The 12,980-nt window shown below is 40.7% G+C and overlaps 1 protein-coding gene across 1 annotated transcript; it reads right to left on the bottom strand.

Annotated features, from left to right (window-relative positions):
• Positions 1-1,193: 1,193 nt before the first annotated feature.
• TAT (tyrosine aminotransferase) lies at positions 1,194-11,803 on the bottom strand. The gene is made up of 12 exons (XM_060650244.2): positions 11,672-11,803; positions 10,835-11,081; positions 10,578-10,682; positions 8,266-8,333; positions 7,004-7,162; positions 6,665-6,803; positions 6,040-6,092; positions 5,094-5,246; positions 4,347-4,475; positions 3,922-4,005; positions 3,249-3,347; positions 1,194-2,393 (listed from the first exon to the last, which is right to left on the bottom strand). Exons 2-12 carry the CDS (start codon positions 11,067-11,069, stop codon positions 2,253-2,255), a joined length of 1,365 nt encoding a protein of 454 aa, XP_060506227.1. The 5' UTR covers positions 11,070-11,081; positions 11,672-11,803; the 3' UTR covers positions 1,194-2,252.
• Positions 11,804-12,980: the final 1,177 nt, after the last annotated feature.

Raw genomic sequence — 12,980 nt, 5'->3', positions numbered from 1 at the left:
GTGCGGTGCAGGCAGTGCGGAGCCTGCTTGAGATTCTCTCTCTCCCTCTCTCTTCCCCTACCTTGCTCGCTCTCTCTCTCAAAATAAATAAACTTTAAAAATTAAAAAAATAGTTACTTTGAAGAGAGGAAAGAAAAAAGGGAAAACTTCACACACACACGTTTACAGGAATGTTTTCGTCTTTGTTTGCATCTTTTGAAATGTGTCCCGTCTGCGGGTTTTTTTTTTTAATGCTTGAGTATGTCCTTGACTCCTCTATCAAAATGTAGACACGAAAGAAACTCTCAAGTTTAAGAAATCTGAGTAGAATTCACTAAAGCTGGATAGAATTATATGTACGTGTTAAGATAAAACATCTTGCGTAAACCACCAAGTTTTCCTGAATATTTCTGGACAGATCTTCAGGGGATGGGGCAAGGGTGGTATAGGAAAAGAGGAACCGGACACTTTCAGAAAATTATTGGCAGTGGTGGCCTACAGGAAACAAATCTTTATTATCGCTATTGTTGTATGTTCCTTTTGGATTTGCCAAAGAAAATTAAAAGGTAAATTTTAGCGTGAACTCACTAAATGTGGGCATTTGATGTTTAGTTTTGTAAAGGAAATTAAGTCAGTGTGATTGGCAGGGTTGAGACCTGAAGTTCCTCTTCAGGATAAGGAAAATTTCTCTTAGTAATCTGTAGACTGATTATGGTATACTCCTGCCCCCAACCTTGCAAGATAACTTCATGCTCCCTTCTGTAAGGGAAGTTTTGAGAAAAAAGATTAGTCTACTGTGCCTAAAAGGATTTGCAGACAAAAGGCGGATAATGAAAGATGTCTGACACTTCTCATTCCCTGGGTCACCTGAACCCATTCAGTTTCATTCACCAGTGAGTGGTTAGCAGATGTAGAGCATAGGAATTTGGGACCAGAGGTTGGAGTTCCAAAAAGTTGAAAGTGTAAAGTCAAAGGCCAGAGGTTTATAATGTTGCTTCTTAGTTTGTCTTATTTATAAGTAGGAACCCAGAAATGAGCTCCCAAATAAAATATTTTAGGAATAGTGTTTCTTAAGTAACTCCAAATGTCAGTACATGGACAGGGAAATAAATGAAGTCTAGTGGGTAATGCATCAATCAGACTGAGCAATGAATAGGAATGAATAGCAATGAATAGGATAGGAATTCCCCACAGAGGAGAAAAACCACAGAAGAGCATACTTAGTAAAATTTATTTTTTAAAAAAAGAAGAAAAACAATAATTTATGCCCTTGGCAAAATAAAGGATCTTGTCAATATAAATGTTTCTTAGAAAACATATGAAAAGATAATATAATATACATATCAATAAATCATTATCAACCTTACAGCAAAAGCAATGATTCCATAACAATGATAAATGAGAATATTTCTGGCCCTTACACCACAGTATTTCTGGAAGGTCCGATGATTCCTCCTTTTTTTTTTTAAATACAGATGTGCCCTCATTTTAAGAAACCCTGATGCACACATATCTAAATTTAGAAAGTCCATTGATTACCTTTACAATCAACAATTCTGATTGATTGATTGATTGATTGATTGATTGATATAATCTCTGAACCCAATGTGGGGCTTGAACTCTTGACCCCAAGATCAAGAGTCACATGCTCTACCAACTGAGCCAGACAGGCACCCCATACGATCAACAGTTCTTAAAAAAAAAATCAACGAAAATGTTTCTGTAAGGGATCTTTCAAATTAGCAAACTTTCCTAATGTGTTTAGAAAATAATTAACCAATATATGTGTCCCCAACTTCTTTCATTATAGTTCTATTGCATAAAGCGAGGTATACCTGAAGTGAAGCAGTAACAGAATTAGGCCTCAGACCTGACTGGAGAGAGTGTATTCTTATTTATAGTATGAGGAAATGGTTGGGGCACAAATTCTCTCAATCTTTTGTTTCTCTTATCATGAGCTTTTAATTTTCTTGTCTCTGGTGCTTTCTGGTAAATTTTGTTCACCTAGTATTCTCAATAAAAAAGGAGGAAGTCATATAGGAGGGGGCAGATTAATGAATGAGTGAGTCACTCCAGCAGAGCAGAGTGAGGACAATCTGGGATTCAGAGTGTGTATGTGGACATAGCTGGGGGAAAGCAGGAGCGATTCTGAACGCTTGACATGCTTTTGAGGCCCCTCTCCCAGTAGGGGCACCTGATTCCCCTTGAGGAACAGCAAGGCCCAGTCCAGCCTTCCCCGGATGGGACACATACTCAAGAAAACGGACTTGGGCCTATTTGTCACACTCCTCCTGGCTCCCTTCAGCACAGTGATAGTGCAGCTCGCAGAACTCCTGGATCCGGCTACAGGCCTCCAGCATCATCACTGTGGGGACTGTGATCACCACTCGGAAGAAATTCGGGTACTCAAAGCACTGCAAAAATAAGAGCCTGTTATTCTCATAGCAATTGAATCTGGTACTAAACCACCCTACGATGGCCAGGGTCCTAATCAGCAAGAAGCAGTGATGTCATTTACTCAGAGCTATCAGTTGACTCAGTTCCTCTGTGAAAGGTGAAATAAAATGGGGTCGCTTATGTCAAGGGGTTTTAAAATGGACCCAGAAGGCCATTAAGGAGATGGATCTTATGCACCTCTTCACCCATGAAACCATGAACTTTTGAACTGGGCCAAACCACCAATCTCACAAGGACTCAGCCAGAGTCTTGAGACTTGCTACAGTGAGACTTTGTTTAGTGATAGCCTTAGTAACCAATTACATTCAGCCAAGATTAGTTTTCTGCCACCAATCAATCAAAATTCTTTATAAATAGCATATACAAGCATTCCTTTTTGTCTTTAAAAACACTTGACTTTTGTTCTGGGGGGTGGAAGGACACTATTTGGGTCACTGCCCAGATCTGTGTTCCCCAAATTGCAATTCTGAGACACCAAATAAATGTTTTTGTTTTATTTTAGCTCCGCTTCTTTTCTTGGTTGACACCATCATTGGGGTGCTAAGTCTAGAAACAATTCATCTTAAAAGGGACTTGTGGGACAAGCCTGTTTCCCCTCACTTAAAATGTTCAGCCACAACGTTTCTTCCCGGTATGGATGGGATAATGATGAGGGAGAAACAAATTTTAAATAGACGTCATGAAACACATCAGTTTGAATCTTATCAAATGAGAATACACTTTGTTGGGGGGAAAAAAAGGCAGGCTAAAGACCAACTCAACCCGAGGCTCTAGAAACTGTTGGGAATGTCCTGAGAGACATGAACACTCACCGTTGCTGGGAGGCAGTGGACTGACTGCTCAGCAACTAACCGCTCTGTGAACTCCACATCATTCTCAAATTCTGGGAAATGTTCCATCTCAATGCCAACCTATACCAATTACAGGGAGAGGCAAACTTATCAGGAGGGAAAACAGGCCAACTCCCCATGCCAGAAACTAACATAGGGACTGCTCTAAAAAATATCTTGGAACTCTACTACTGATAACTAAGAGTTCTAACACTTAGGAGCCCATGGAATTTTTCATAGGAAAGACAGGATGTCTTTATATTAATATTTTAGTTTATTGAAGCATTCCTTCCTGGATGTTGATAAGTGAAAGCTGGAAATAGAATGTCAGTGTTTCTCTAAAAAGGCAACATTAACATTGTGAGCCGGGCAATTGTTGACTGCATGGAACTATCCCACCAATTACAAGATACTAGTGTCTCCAGTCCACAAAATGCCAATGCCCCAAGTTATTCTGGAAACGGGCACCTGGGTGGCTCAGTCGGGCAAGTGTCGACCTTGGCTCAGGTCAAGATCTCAGAGTGACCTGAACAGACATTCAGAACAAGGCGATTCCTAAACTAACAGGCCCGGAGGCTTAGCTGGTTGTCTTTGTGAGTCCTGCAGACCAGCTTCTGCTTGCCTTACAGAAAATGCCTGCCACCTACATACTTACCATGAGGTACATGGCCCCAGAAGGGCGGACTGGCCGGAGTCCAGGGATGGCAGCTAGTGCGTCATAGCAAAGATCAACGTTGGACTACAAGAGGAGGCAGAAAGATGTCAAGAATCAAAATATAAGTGAAAGAAAAGCACGTCATTAAAAGTAGAGCCCACACTGGAGGCAGGGAACCTAAGTTTGCTCTGCTGGCATCAAGGGCACAGGAAGTAGGCGAGAAAAAAATCCTATCACTTTTGGCCAGGAGCAGAGTGAAGTGCCAGAAATGAGAGACATGGAAGGGTGGATAGTTACACTGATGCCATCTCCTGATTTGGAGGCCCCATAATGGCACACCGCTCCAGAAACGAGGACATGTTATTCCTAACTCCACTGGCGGCATTTCCTCACTCCCAAAGTAAAAGGCTACGGGCTGCCCTTACCTTCAAGAAGCTCAGAGTGTTGTGGTAGAAGTCCTGAGGGGTGCGATGTAGGATGCTTTTCAGAGCTCCCTGGACAATGGTGCAGGGTCCCAGGATCCGCTGACTCAGTTTCACCAACCCATCTCGGATCTAAACCCCCCCAACCCGCAAACACATTATTTAGCCTTCCTTAAGCATTCCAGTTTTGGGGATTCTGGTTCTGCCTATTCTTTCCATCAGGTTTGTAGTCTCTGGAGAAGTGATGGTGCGTGCCTACTGGCACTCTTAGATCAGACCACTGGGGTTTGTAGCCCAGCTCTGTCACGCACATGCTGCGTGACTCAGCAAATTGTACAATGTCTCAGTGCTTCAGTTTTCTCAACCGTAAAAAGGAGATAATACTATGGCCTCCTAGAGTTGTTGGGAGGATTACAGTAAAATAATGTATATCAAGTGCTGGCATATTGTAAGCCTGCAAACAAAATCACGTATCATTATAGCTATTGTTTCCTTATTTGTGGTCCTAAAATTAGAAGCAGATGGAACTTCTTCATAGAACCAGGTACAAGAAAACTGAGTTTTGGAGAGGAATAACTAAGTACCGTCTTTACCCAGCATCTTTTGGCACCCAGAACTACAGGGCCAAGAAGAAAGAAGAAAAAACAACACTAAAACAACAAAAAAATCACCACCCAACCACTGTGCATGCAAATTAAATACACATATATATCCTAAATTAGACATACTGTATCACCTCATTGCTCTTACCTCATTGCCAAAAATGTCTCTTCGGTCATGGATGAGGATCCAGCCCAACCTCCAGCCAGGAACCAGCCAGCGCTTGGCCAGCCCTCCACAGGACAGGATGGGGACGTTGCTGCTGAGGGTGGCCAGAGGCTCAAATTTGGAACCCGAAAACACCTGAGGAGAAGAGATCCTTGCAGTTGTCTTCTGGCTTACTTTCCTCCAAATCCCATGCCTTCCAGTCTTTACCTTGTATAACTAGGAACAGGGCCTTGGATTTATGCGCTCATCCTACCCTAAAGCATAACTGGGAGCCTAGGAGGCTTCAAAGGAGACTATACAGAGACATATAACCTGACATCTGGTCTGGATTAAAGGAAGCCTACGATGAGGATACTGATCCTGGCCCAGGAATAGATACAACTCAACAAAGCTTGCTCTGGGGAATGAATGCTTGTTGGAATTAGACATTTAAAAATATAATAGGGGTCCACAACCCTTTACCTGAGATTCTTGGGCCCATATTTGTTGCAGAATGTAGGATTGTTTGGATTTTTGAGAAGTTTACCTGGATCATATATTATGTAACACCCCCAAAGCAGTGCGGGACGGCACTCCTAATCAAGCATATTAACATTTCTTTCCCTTTCCTTACATTCTTGACAAATATATATATACATATATAAGTGAGATACATAGAAAATCTACAAATATCTTTACATCAAGTCAAGCCAGGTTTTTCCACCAAAGGAATTTCAAAAATCTTCAGATTTTTATAGCTTTTTGGACTTCGGAAAACTGGCTAAGAGATTGTAGAATCTATATGTACTTTTAAGAGTGCAGGGATACTGATATGCTGTACTGAAATGATTAGGAATTACTTCTGGTGTTTTTGATGCCACCTCTAAAGGTCCCATGAAGTAATTTGGAATTGAGATTATTGTAGTGATAGATCCTGCCCAAGACTTACCATGTCTCCATAGATCTCATCAGCTAAGATGGGGACACACTGCCTTGCAGCCACTAAAAATAAGAAAAACAGGCTGAAATCATTGTTGTTGTTGTTGTTGTTGTTGTTAAGTAGGCTTCATGCCCAGTATGGAGCTCAACATGGGGCTTGAACCCACGACTCTGAGATCAAGACATGAGCTGAGATCAAGAGTCGAATGCTTAACCAACTGAGCCATCCAGGGGCCCCCAGACTGAAATCCTTTTTAATGTGAATTGCCTTAGCAATTAATATTCACCTGGACTTATTATATTTTGCATTTCATATTTATGTGTTTTGTTTTCCAATTTAAGAACTATAAATTCTTATACTCTTCCAGGATACAGAGGCTAAATATACCATTTAATTAACCAGATATTTCAAACCTGCTCTTCCACATATGGGAATAGTGAAGAGGCAAGTGCTGCCTTTTTCTCCTTGTAGGTGAGGTCTACTGCTCCAGGGGCACACTATTCACTGGAGACCCCAGTAGAGCTCCCCCACCCCCATCCTCAGCTCGGAACTAACCCTCTTCTCATTCCAGGAAAACAGCTCAAGGATCCTATCCCCATATCTTCTCCTGTCAAATGAAGTCTGATGGACTTACCAGCCAGAATTTTCTGGAGATGACTTTTACTGTACACTGACCCACAGGGGTTTGATGGATTATTAACAATGAGACAAGCTGTCTTTTCATCAATTAGAGATTCCAGTTGTTTCAAGTCAATTTCCCAAGACTTTTCTGGCTGGGGAGGAAGAAAGGGTGAGACTAAGATGGTTCTGAAAACTTGAGGGGAAATATTCACTTAACAGTATATTCTAAATAATAAAATGTGTTTGTGGCCTCCACCACCCACTTCCAAATCTTTCTGTGCTAAGACAATTGTCATATATTTTTACAAAGCCATAATTCAACACTGGGGTCTAAAATTAAAAAGTTGTTTACCAATAAATTGTAGAGTTTGACCTCAATTCCCATTGATTCAGCCAAAGTCCTATAAAGAGAGAAACCGGGTCTTGGAACTAGGATGTTTTGTCCTGGGTTGGCCAACACAGCTAAACAAAGTTCAATAGCCTGACTGCAGCCACTAGTCAGAATGACATCCTGTGAAGAAATAAAAGGTACATTTTGTTAGGGGTTCCAACAGCAGTGGGAGAAAAGACATTGTCAGATAGGTGAGTGGGGAGCAATAATAAACTTACTTTTACAAGCTCTAAGTAAAGTAGTCAGGACTGTACTAAGCCAAAATTGGGGGAAAATGCTTATATATGTCCATATCTAAACGTTGAAAATATTGACCACTTAAAAGAAGTAAATCACTTTAACAAGTACATGTCAGCTATGACTCAGCAGACTTCCATGAGAGATCATTATGACCTTGGACTTTTTCACTTGGTTATTTGTTTACCTTCGACCAGAAATTTGAAGCCTGATTCTTCTCTGAAATACAGACTGAGGGCACCTCTTATGTTAAGAAATATCAACACACACAGTAGACGACAGAGGGAGAGTGGCATTTAAACTTGTGGCCCTGCCATCGATTGAATATTCCATAGTACCTCAATCTTCCCATCTGAGTGAGCTTTTTTTTTTTAATGTTTATTCATTTTTGAGAGATAGAGACAGAGGGTGAATGGGAGAGGACAGAGAGAGAGAGAGAGAGAGAGAGAGAGAAAATCTGAAGTAGGCTTCAGGCTCTGAGTTGTCTGCACAGAACCTGACAAGGGGCTTGAACTCATGAACCATGAGATCACAGCCTGAGCCAAAGTTGGACGCTTAACCAAATGAGCCACCCAGGAGCCTCCCCATCTGAGTGGGGAAGTGAATGATGGAAGCTACAAATTTAAGAAAGAAATTTAAGAAAGATCTTATTGGTAAAATAAAAAATGTTACTTATTTGGTGTTATGAATTATTGTTTTTTAAAGTTCTTTTGCAGAGAATCAAATGTAGGGGAACCTCTGAATCCTTTGAGCCTCAAGACAGAACACCACATAAATTATATTCAACATTATCATCATACTGTAATGGCATTAAATATACTCAGGGATTAAGTGGCCTCACTCTATGAGAAGTTCTCAAATTGCTAAAGGGAAATTCTTCACGCCTTTTGTTTCCCGAAACTGTTATTCCTTGTGGAACAGAGACAAGGAAAATGGTATAGTTTGCCCAGTATTACTTCAGAGCTGTTACCTTGGTTAAGCCCTACCTTAGCTTCCAGGGGTGCCTCGGGCCGGTGGTAATAAGAAGCAATATCCTCACGACTGGATAAGTAGCCTGAAAGAACCGGAAGGAAGAAGCTGAAAGTTTGCATCTGGCAACTGACCACTATGCCCTAGAGTCAAAAGGACCTCAGGCTAACTCCTGCCCCTGCTTAGAGCACAAACTGTTCAGTTTAGCTCTCAGCCACTATAAAGGAGTTATGTGTTACAATTTTATAATAATCTCACATGTGTAAATAATAACAAGGAGAACTTTCCAAAGTAAAAAATACTCTGCACCATCTTGATTACTATGATTATGTTTTATTTTTCATAAAAAACAATATTTAGATTTTTCCTAAATCCCTTCCAGGACTATATATTTTGAAGAGTTGTAATCAATGCATGTAATACATTGGGTCCCTTTTAAGTTTTTTACATTATATCATATACCTATTAGTGGTTTTGCACAAGTTTTTCTTTTAAATTCAATTCTTATACAATATTTCCAAATGTTGGCTTACAAGTTTGACGTAGGGACAGCATCATGCAAATTGGTTTGCGAAACTGCTTTTAAGAAGACTCCATTCAATTATAAAGTCCAGATACAATATTTCATAATGTTCCACTTAACAGTTAGAGATAAATGTCTTGAAGTTATATAAATCAGCACTTCCTTAATTACTAATAAGGAAGAGAATTTTCCTAGATAAATGTTATGGCCTATATTTCCTTTGGCATGAAATGTTCATATCGTTTGAATATTTGTGAAGTGGAGAACTGTTTTTGGTTTTTCAGGTTGAATCTGTTCCCTAATACTTTGGGTATAAAAGTTATAAACTTGTTTTATAATCTAATTTTTGGTCTTCTTTTGTTGATTTTTGTTGTATGAAACTTTATAAAACATAAACAATCAACCTAAAAATTACGTCCCTCAGGCTCTTTGAAGTGTTTTTAAAATTCTATTTTAGCACAAAACTGGATTTGCATCCTACATTAGAAATATGTCACTATATCTTGTCATTTGCAGCAACATGGATGGACCTAGGGGGTATCATGCCAGGTGAGATAAGTTAGACTGAGAAAGACACATTCCATATGATTTCACTCATTGTGGAATCTAAAAAACCAGCAAACAAATGAACAAAGAAAAAAAGCAGAATCAGAACTATAAATACAGAGAACAAACTGATGCCTTCCAGAGGGAAGGGGCTAGGAAGATGGGCAAAATGGGTGAAGGCGAGAGGGAGATACAGTTTCCGGTTATAGAATGAGTAGGTCATGAGAATAAAAGGCGCAGCATAGGGAATACAGTCAATGGTACTGTACTAATGTTGTATGGTGACAGACGGCAGCTACCCTTGGGGTGAGCAAACATAACGTACAGAGATGTTGAACCACTGTCTACACTTGAAACTAATGTAACATTGTGTATCAACTATATTCAAATAAAACAATATAAATAAGTTTTAAAAAGGAAAATAATATGTTGCTAGGTACATATGGAGACTGGGGGTGTGTGTTTGCAACATTGAAACAAAGTCAAAGGGTCACTTATTTTATCAGACATTTAATGTGGAAATAGTAGATGGAGACAGTTAAACCTAAATAAGAATAGGGATGGGCAAAAAGGGGTAAAGGGGCCAACCGTATGGTGATGAGCAGTAACCAGACTTGTGGTGATCACTTTGCAGCGTATACAGTTGTATTATACAGCTGTACACCTGAAACTCCTACTGTAAAAACATCTCAATAAGAATAACTTCTTTCTGTCAGAAATAACCTCTTCTTCAATGGGACAGCCCATTCTTTGTATTCTACTTCATTTTTATCTCTTTATTTAAGCTGAAACAGTTATAAATGCATTTGAATGTAATCAGAACATTCAACCACACAGTGATATTTGACCATAGTTAAAATAAGGGTTGAATGTGTAGAGAAAAAGAAATGAAGCCAAGAAGCTATCTACATAGTGCAAATAAGTAAATTAATGTAGGACCTAGAGGCTAAGTAAACAGGCACCTGCAAAATCCAAGGCCTTCATATGAAAATTAGCAATGTTGGTTGAGAAATAAGTACGTGAACAGAACAAAAGAGGCAGAGCCAGTGGGCCAGAGGAAGCCAGGAAAGGAGCTGAACCCTGCTGGCTGTGTTCAAGCATTCTGAGATCCTCGTCCCCAAATCCAAATGGCTATTTTACCTTAGCCTCTCCTTAGGATCTATGAATCAGGGAAGCAAAGAGAACTGCTGGAAACTTACTCCTAATAGAAGAGCACTAACAATTTGGACGCCACCAGACAGAGTCTCAGGAAAAGCTTACCAATGGAGGGGGCATAGCCATTATACTTTCCCGAGTCTAGAGCATCTTTCATTGCTTGGGTGACTTCAGGGTCTGTAGGCAGGTTTCCAAACACAGTAGGGTCCCCTTTTCATGGAAGAGAAAAAAAGAGCCCCAAGAGGTTACTCTTCCATGCCCAGTGCTCGGACTCCCTCTCTACTCCCATCTTCTCCAAGCAGTTGTGAGGATGGGGCTAACAGCGATGAGATCTGCCCCTCACCTGAGAGTCCCCAACTCACCAATTGACAGAGCGATCATGGTTTTGTTTGGATTAGGCTTCACCTTCATGCTGTCCACAATGGCCCGGATGGGATTGAAAGTTTTGTTGGACATGTCTGAGGGCCTCACGGACCATCTGGCCTTCCTGCCTTTCATTTTTCCCGGCACGGAGCTTCTCCCACCAAGGTTGACGTGCACATCCAGAACTGAGGGAAGGTTGCTGTTGCTGTTCATCTGAATCACATATGGGTCCATCACTAGTAAAGCCTATGGGGGAAAGGAGGTCCTTGTGACACTAAGAACAGAGCAGCATCTTGGCGGCCTATATTTGAACCTAAACATAAGCGTGATTTCGTTAGATGTCTTTCCAAACTGCTTTGTTTGGCCACATTTTTCATGCTTTGCGAATAAGGGGAGTTTTAAGACTTTTTGCTGAGATGGAATATAAAGCAAGAACCCATTTTATAATGTTAGCAAAGACCATGCACTGAATACTTATCTACTGTGAGATTACATGCAACCATAATGTCATTGAAAGTTTAACTGCTCTCAGTGAGACTGAGGGGAACTGACATGAAAATCATGAAACAAAGCATATATATGTGTTGCCTCTTTTCCATGCAAAGCCTATCCAAGTGTCTCCCTAATGCTTCAATAGACTGTCTTGCCCTCTGCAAGAACCAGGAAGGACCATTCCACACTGTTAGAAATTTAGTGTTAATATTTTGTCATTAGTAAAAATAAAGCCCTATCCCACGAGCACCTTAGTATCCTGTAGAAAAAAGAAGTCAATACACCATAAAGAAGAAAGCACACATCCCAATTACCACCACATTAGCTGAGGCTTGAGATTTTACCTTCCAACTACAGGAGAAACTGCCCTCCCAGTAGCCAAACCTGGAAGCTCTTAGTCCTTCTTTGACAGGTCACAGTGACAATGGCCTCGGATGCAATTCTTGACTCCTGAAATAGTTTGCACAAATGGGCGTTGGGCCTGGAACTTTCCTGCTATTGGCTAGGGTGAGAACTGGGTGGCCAGCCCTCCTTTCCCTCCCCTTCCTCACTTGCTGCTTCTCACCTCTAACTCTTCCTCCACCCCCCCCCCCCCCCCCCACCATATCAGGAGTTTGTCCTCACTTCAAACCTCTGGAATTCTCTGTGTTAACTCTTTCTGGGCACTTTGTGAGACATTTGAGAGGACTGTCAGAGGGCTTGTTAGGATTACAGTTGGCAATTTTTATTAAATCTCTTTTGATACAAATAACCTATTAAAATGTTAACAGTACAGACATGTGTAAAGTAAAAAGTGAAGAGTCCTTCCTTGCACCTTGCTATCTACACACTTCATTTTCACTATCCCCAGAGTCCATACACTCTCCCCAGGGGTAGGCAGTGTTACATAATGATTTGGCCATTTCTATCCATTCGCCAAGACAGATTAATAGGTAGGTAGATAGAGGATAGATACATAGATGGATACAAGATAGATACATAGGTACATCATTTTATAGATTTTCAAAACACTGAAGGAATTAGTGAAGGAATTCACTATTCACTGAAGGAATAGTTGCACAATTTGTTATGCAACATGTTTATTTACTTCCTGCATCCTGCACTCCTTTCCTTGTTCACAAGGTTCTTCTTCAGTCACAACAAATGGGCAGTTGAAACAAATTAAGTTTCACTCAACAAATACCTTAAAAGATAGTAGTAGCGTCTTCAAGGCAACTAAAACCTGTGGAACGTTATCCTGTACTGTGAATTCTCCTTCATTTACCTGCTAGGAAGTTGTGGGGAGAATAATATGTCAGGTGAAGTCTAAACAAACAACCTTGCTAAGCAAGCACAGCAGAAACCTCAGCATTCCGGTGAGCCTATAAAAAAGACCATCCACTCAAGGGTTAAAAGAAGCCTCTGGGACTCCATCTGCTCAGATCCTATCTGTTTATTTATTGGAAGACAAAGAGTTGTTACATAAGTTCTTTCTTCTCCATTTACTTTTAGGTGATTGGAGTCTCCAGTGGGGGGTGAATTACCTTTTATTCTTCTGGACCTTTCATCTCTTAGTGCTTTGAAGAACTTATCTAACACATTCCCTTTCCCACCCCAGTGAAGCAAGTAAGTGTTCACCACCTCATCTTAGGGCGGAGCAGCAGAAGCACAAGG

The sequence above is a fragment of the Panthera onca genome, chromosome E2 (assembly GCF_046562875.1).
Source record: "Panthera onca isolate mPanOnc1 chromosome E2, mPanOnc1 haplotype 2, whole genome shotgun sequence".
In the NCBI taxonomy this organism is placed as follows: domain Eukaryota; kingdom Metazoa; phylum Chordata; class Mammalia; order Carnivora; family Felidae; genus Panthera; species Panthera onca.
Note: the sequence above shows the minus strand (reverse complement) of the source record. Positions and strands in the feature narration are given on the sequence as shown.

Coding starts and splice junctions, on each gene's coding strand:
- TAT (XM_060650244.2), bottom strand. CDS start 11,069: ATGGACCCATATGTGATTCAGATGAACAGCAACAGCAACCTTCCCTCA. Junction 6,804..7,003: donor TCAAACTCTACAATTTATTG/GTAAACAACTTT, acceptor CTTCCTCCCCAG/CCAGAAAAGTCTTGGGAAAT. Junction 5,247..6,039: donor ATGAGATCTATGGAGACATG/GTAAGTCTTGGG, acceptor TCTTCTCCTCAG/GTGTTTTCGGGTTCCAAATT.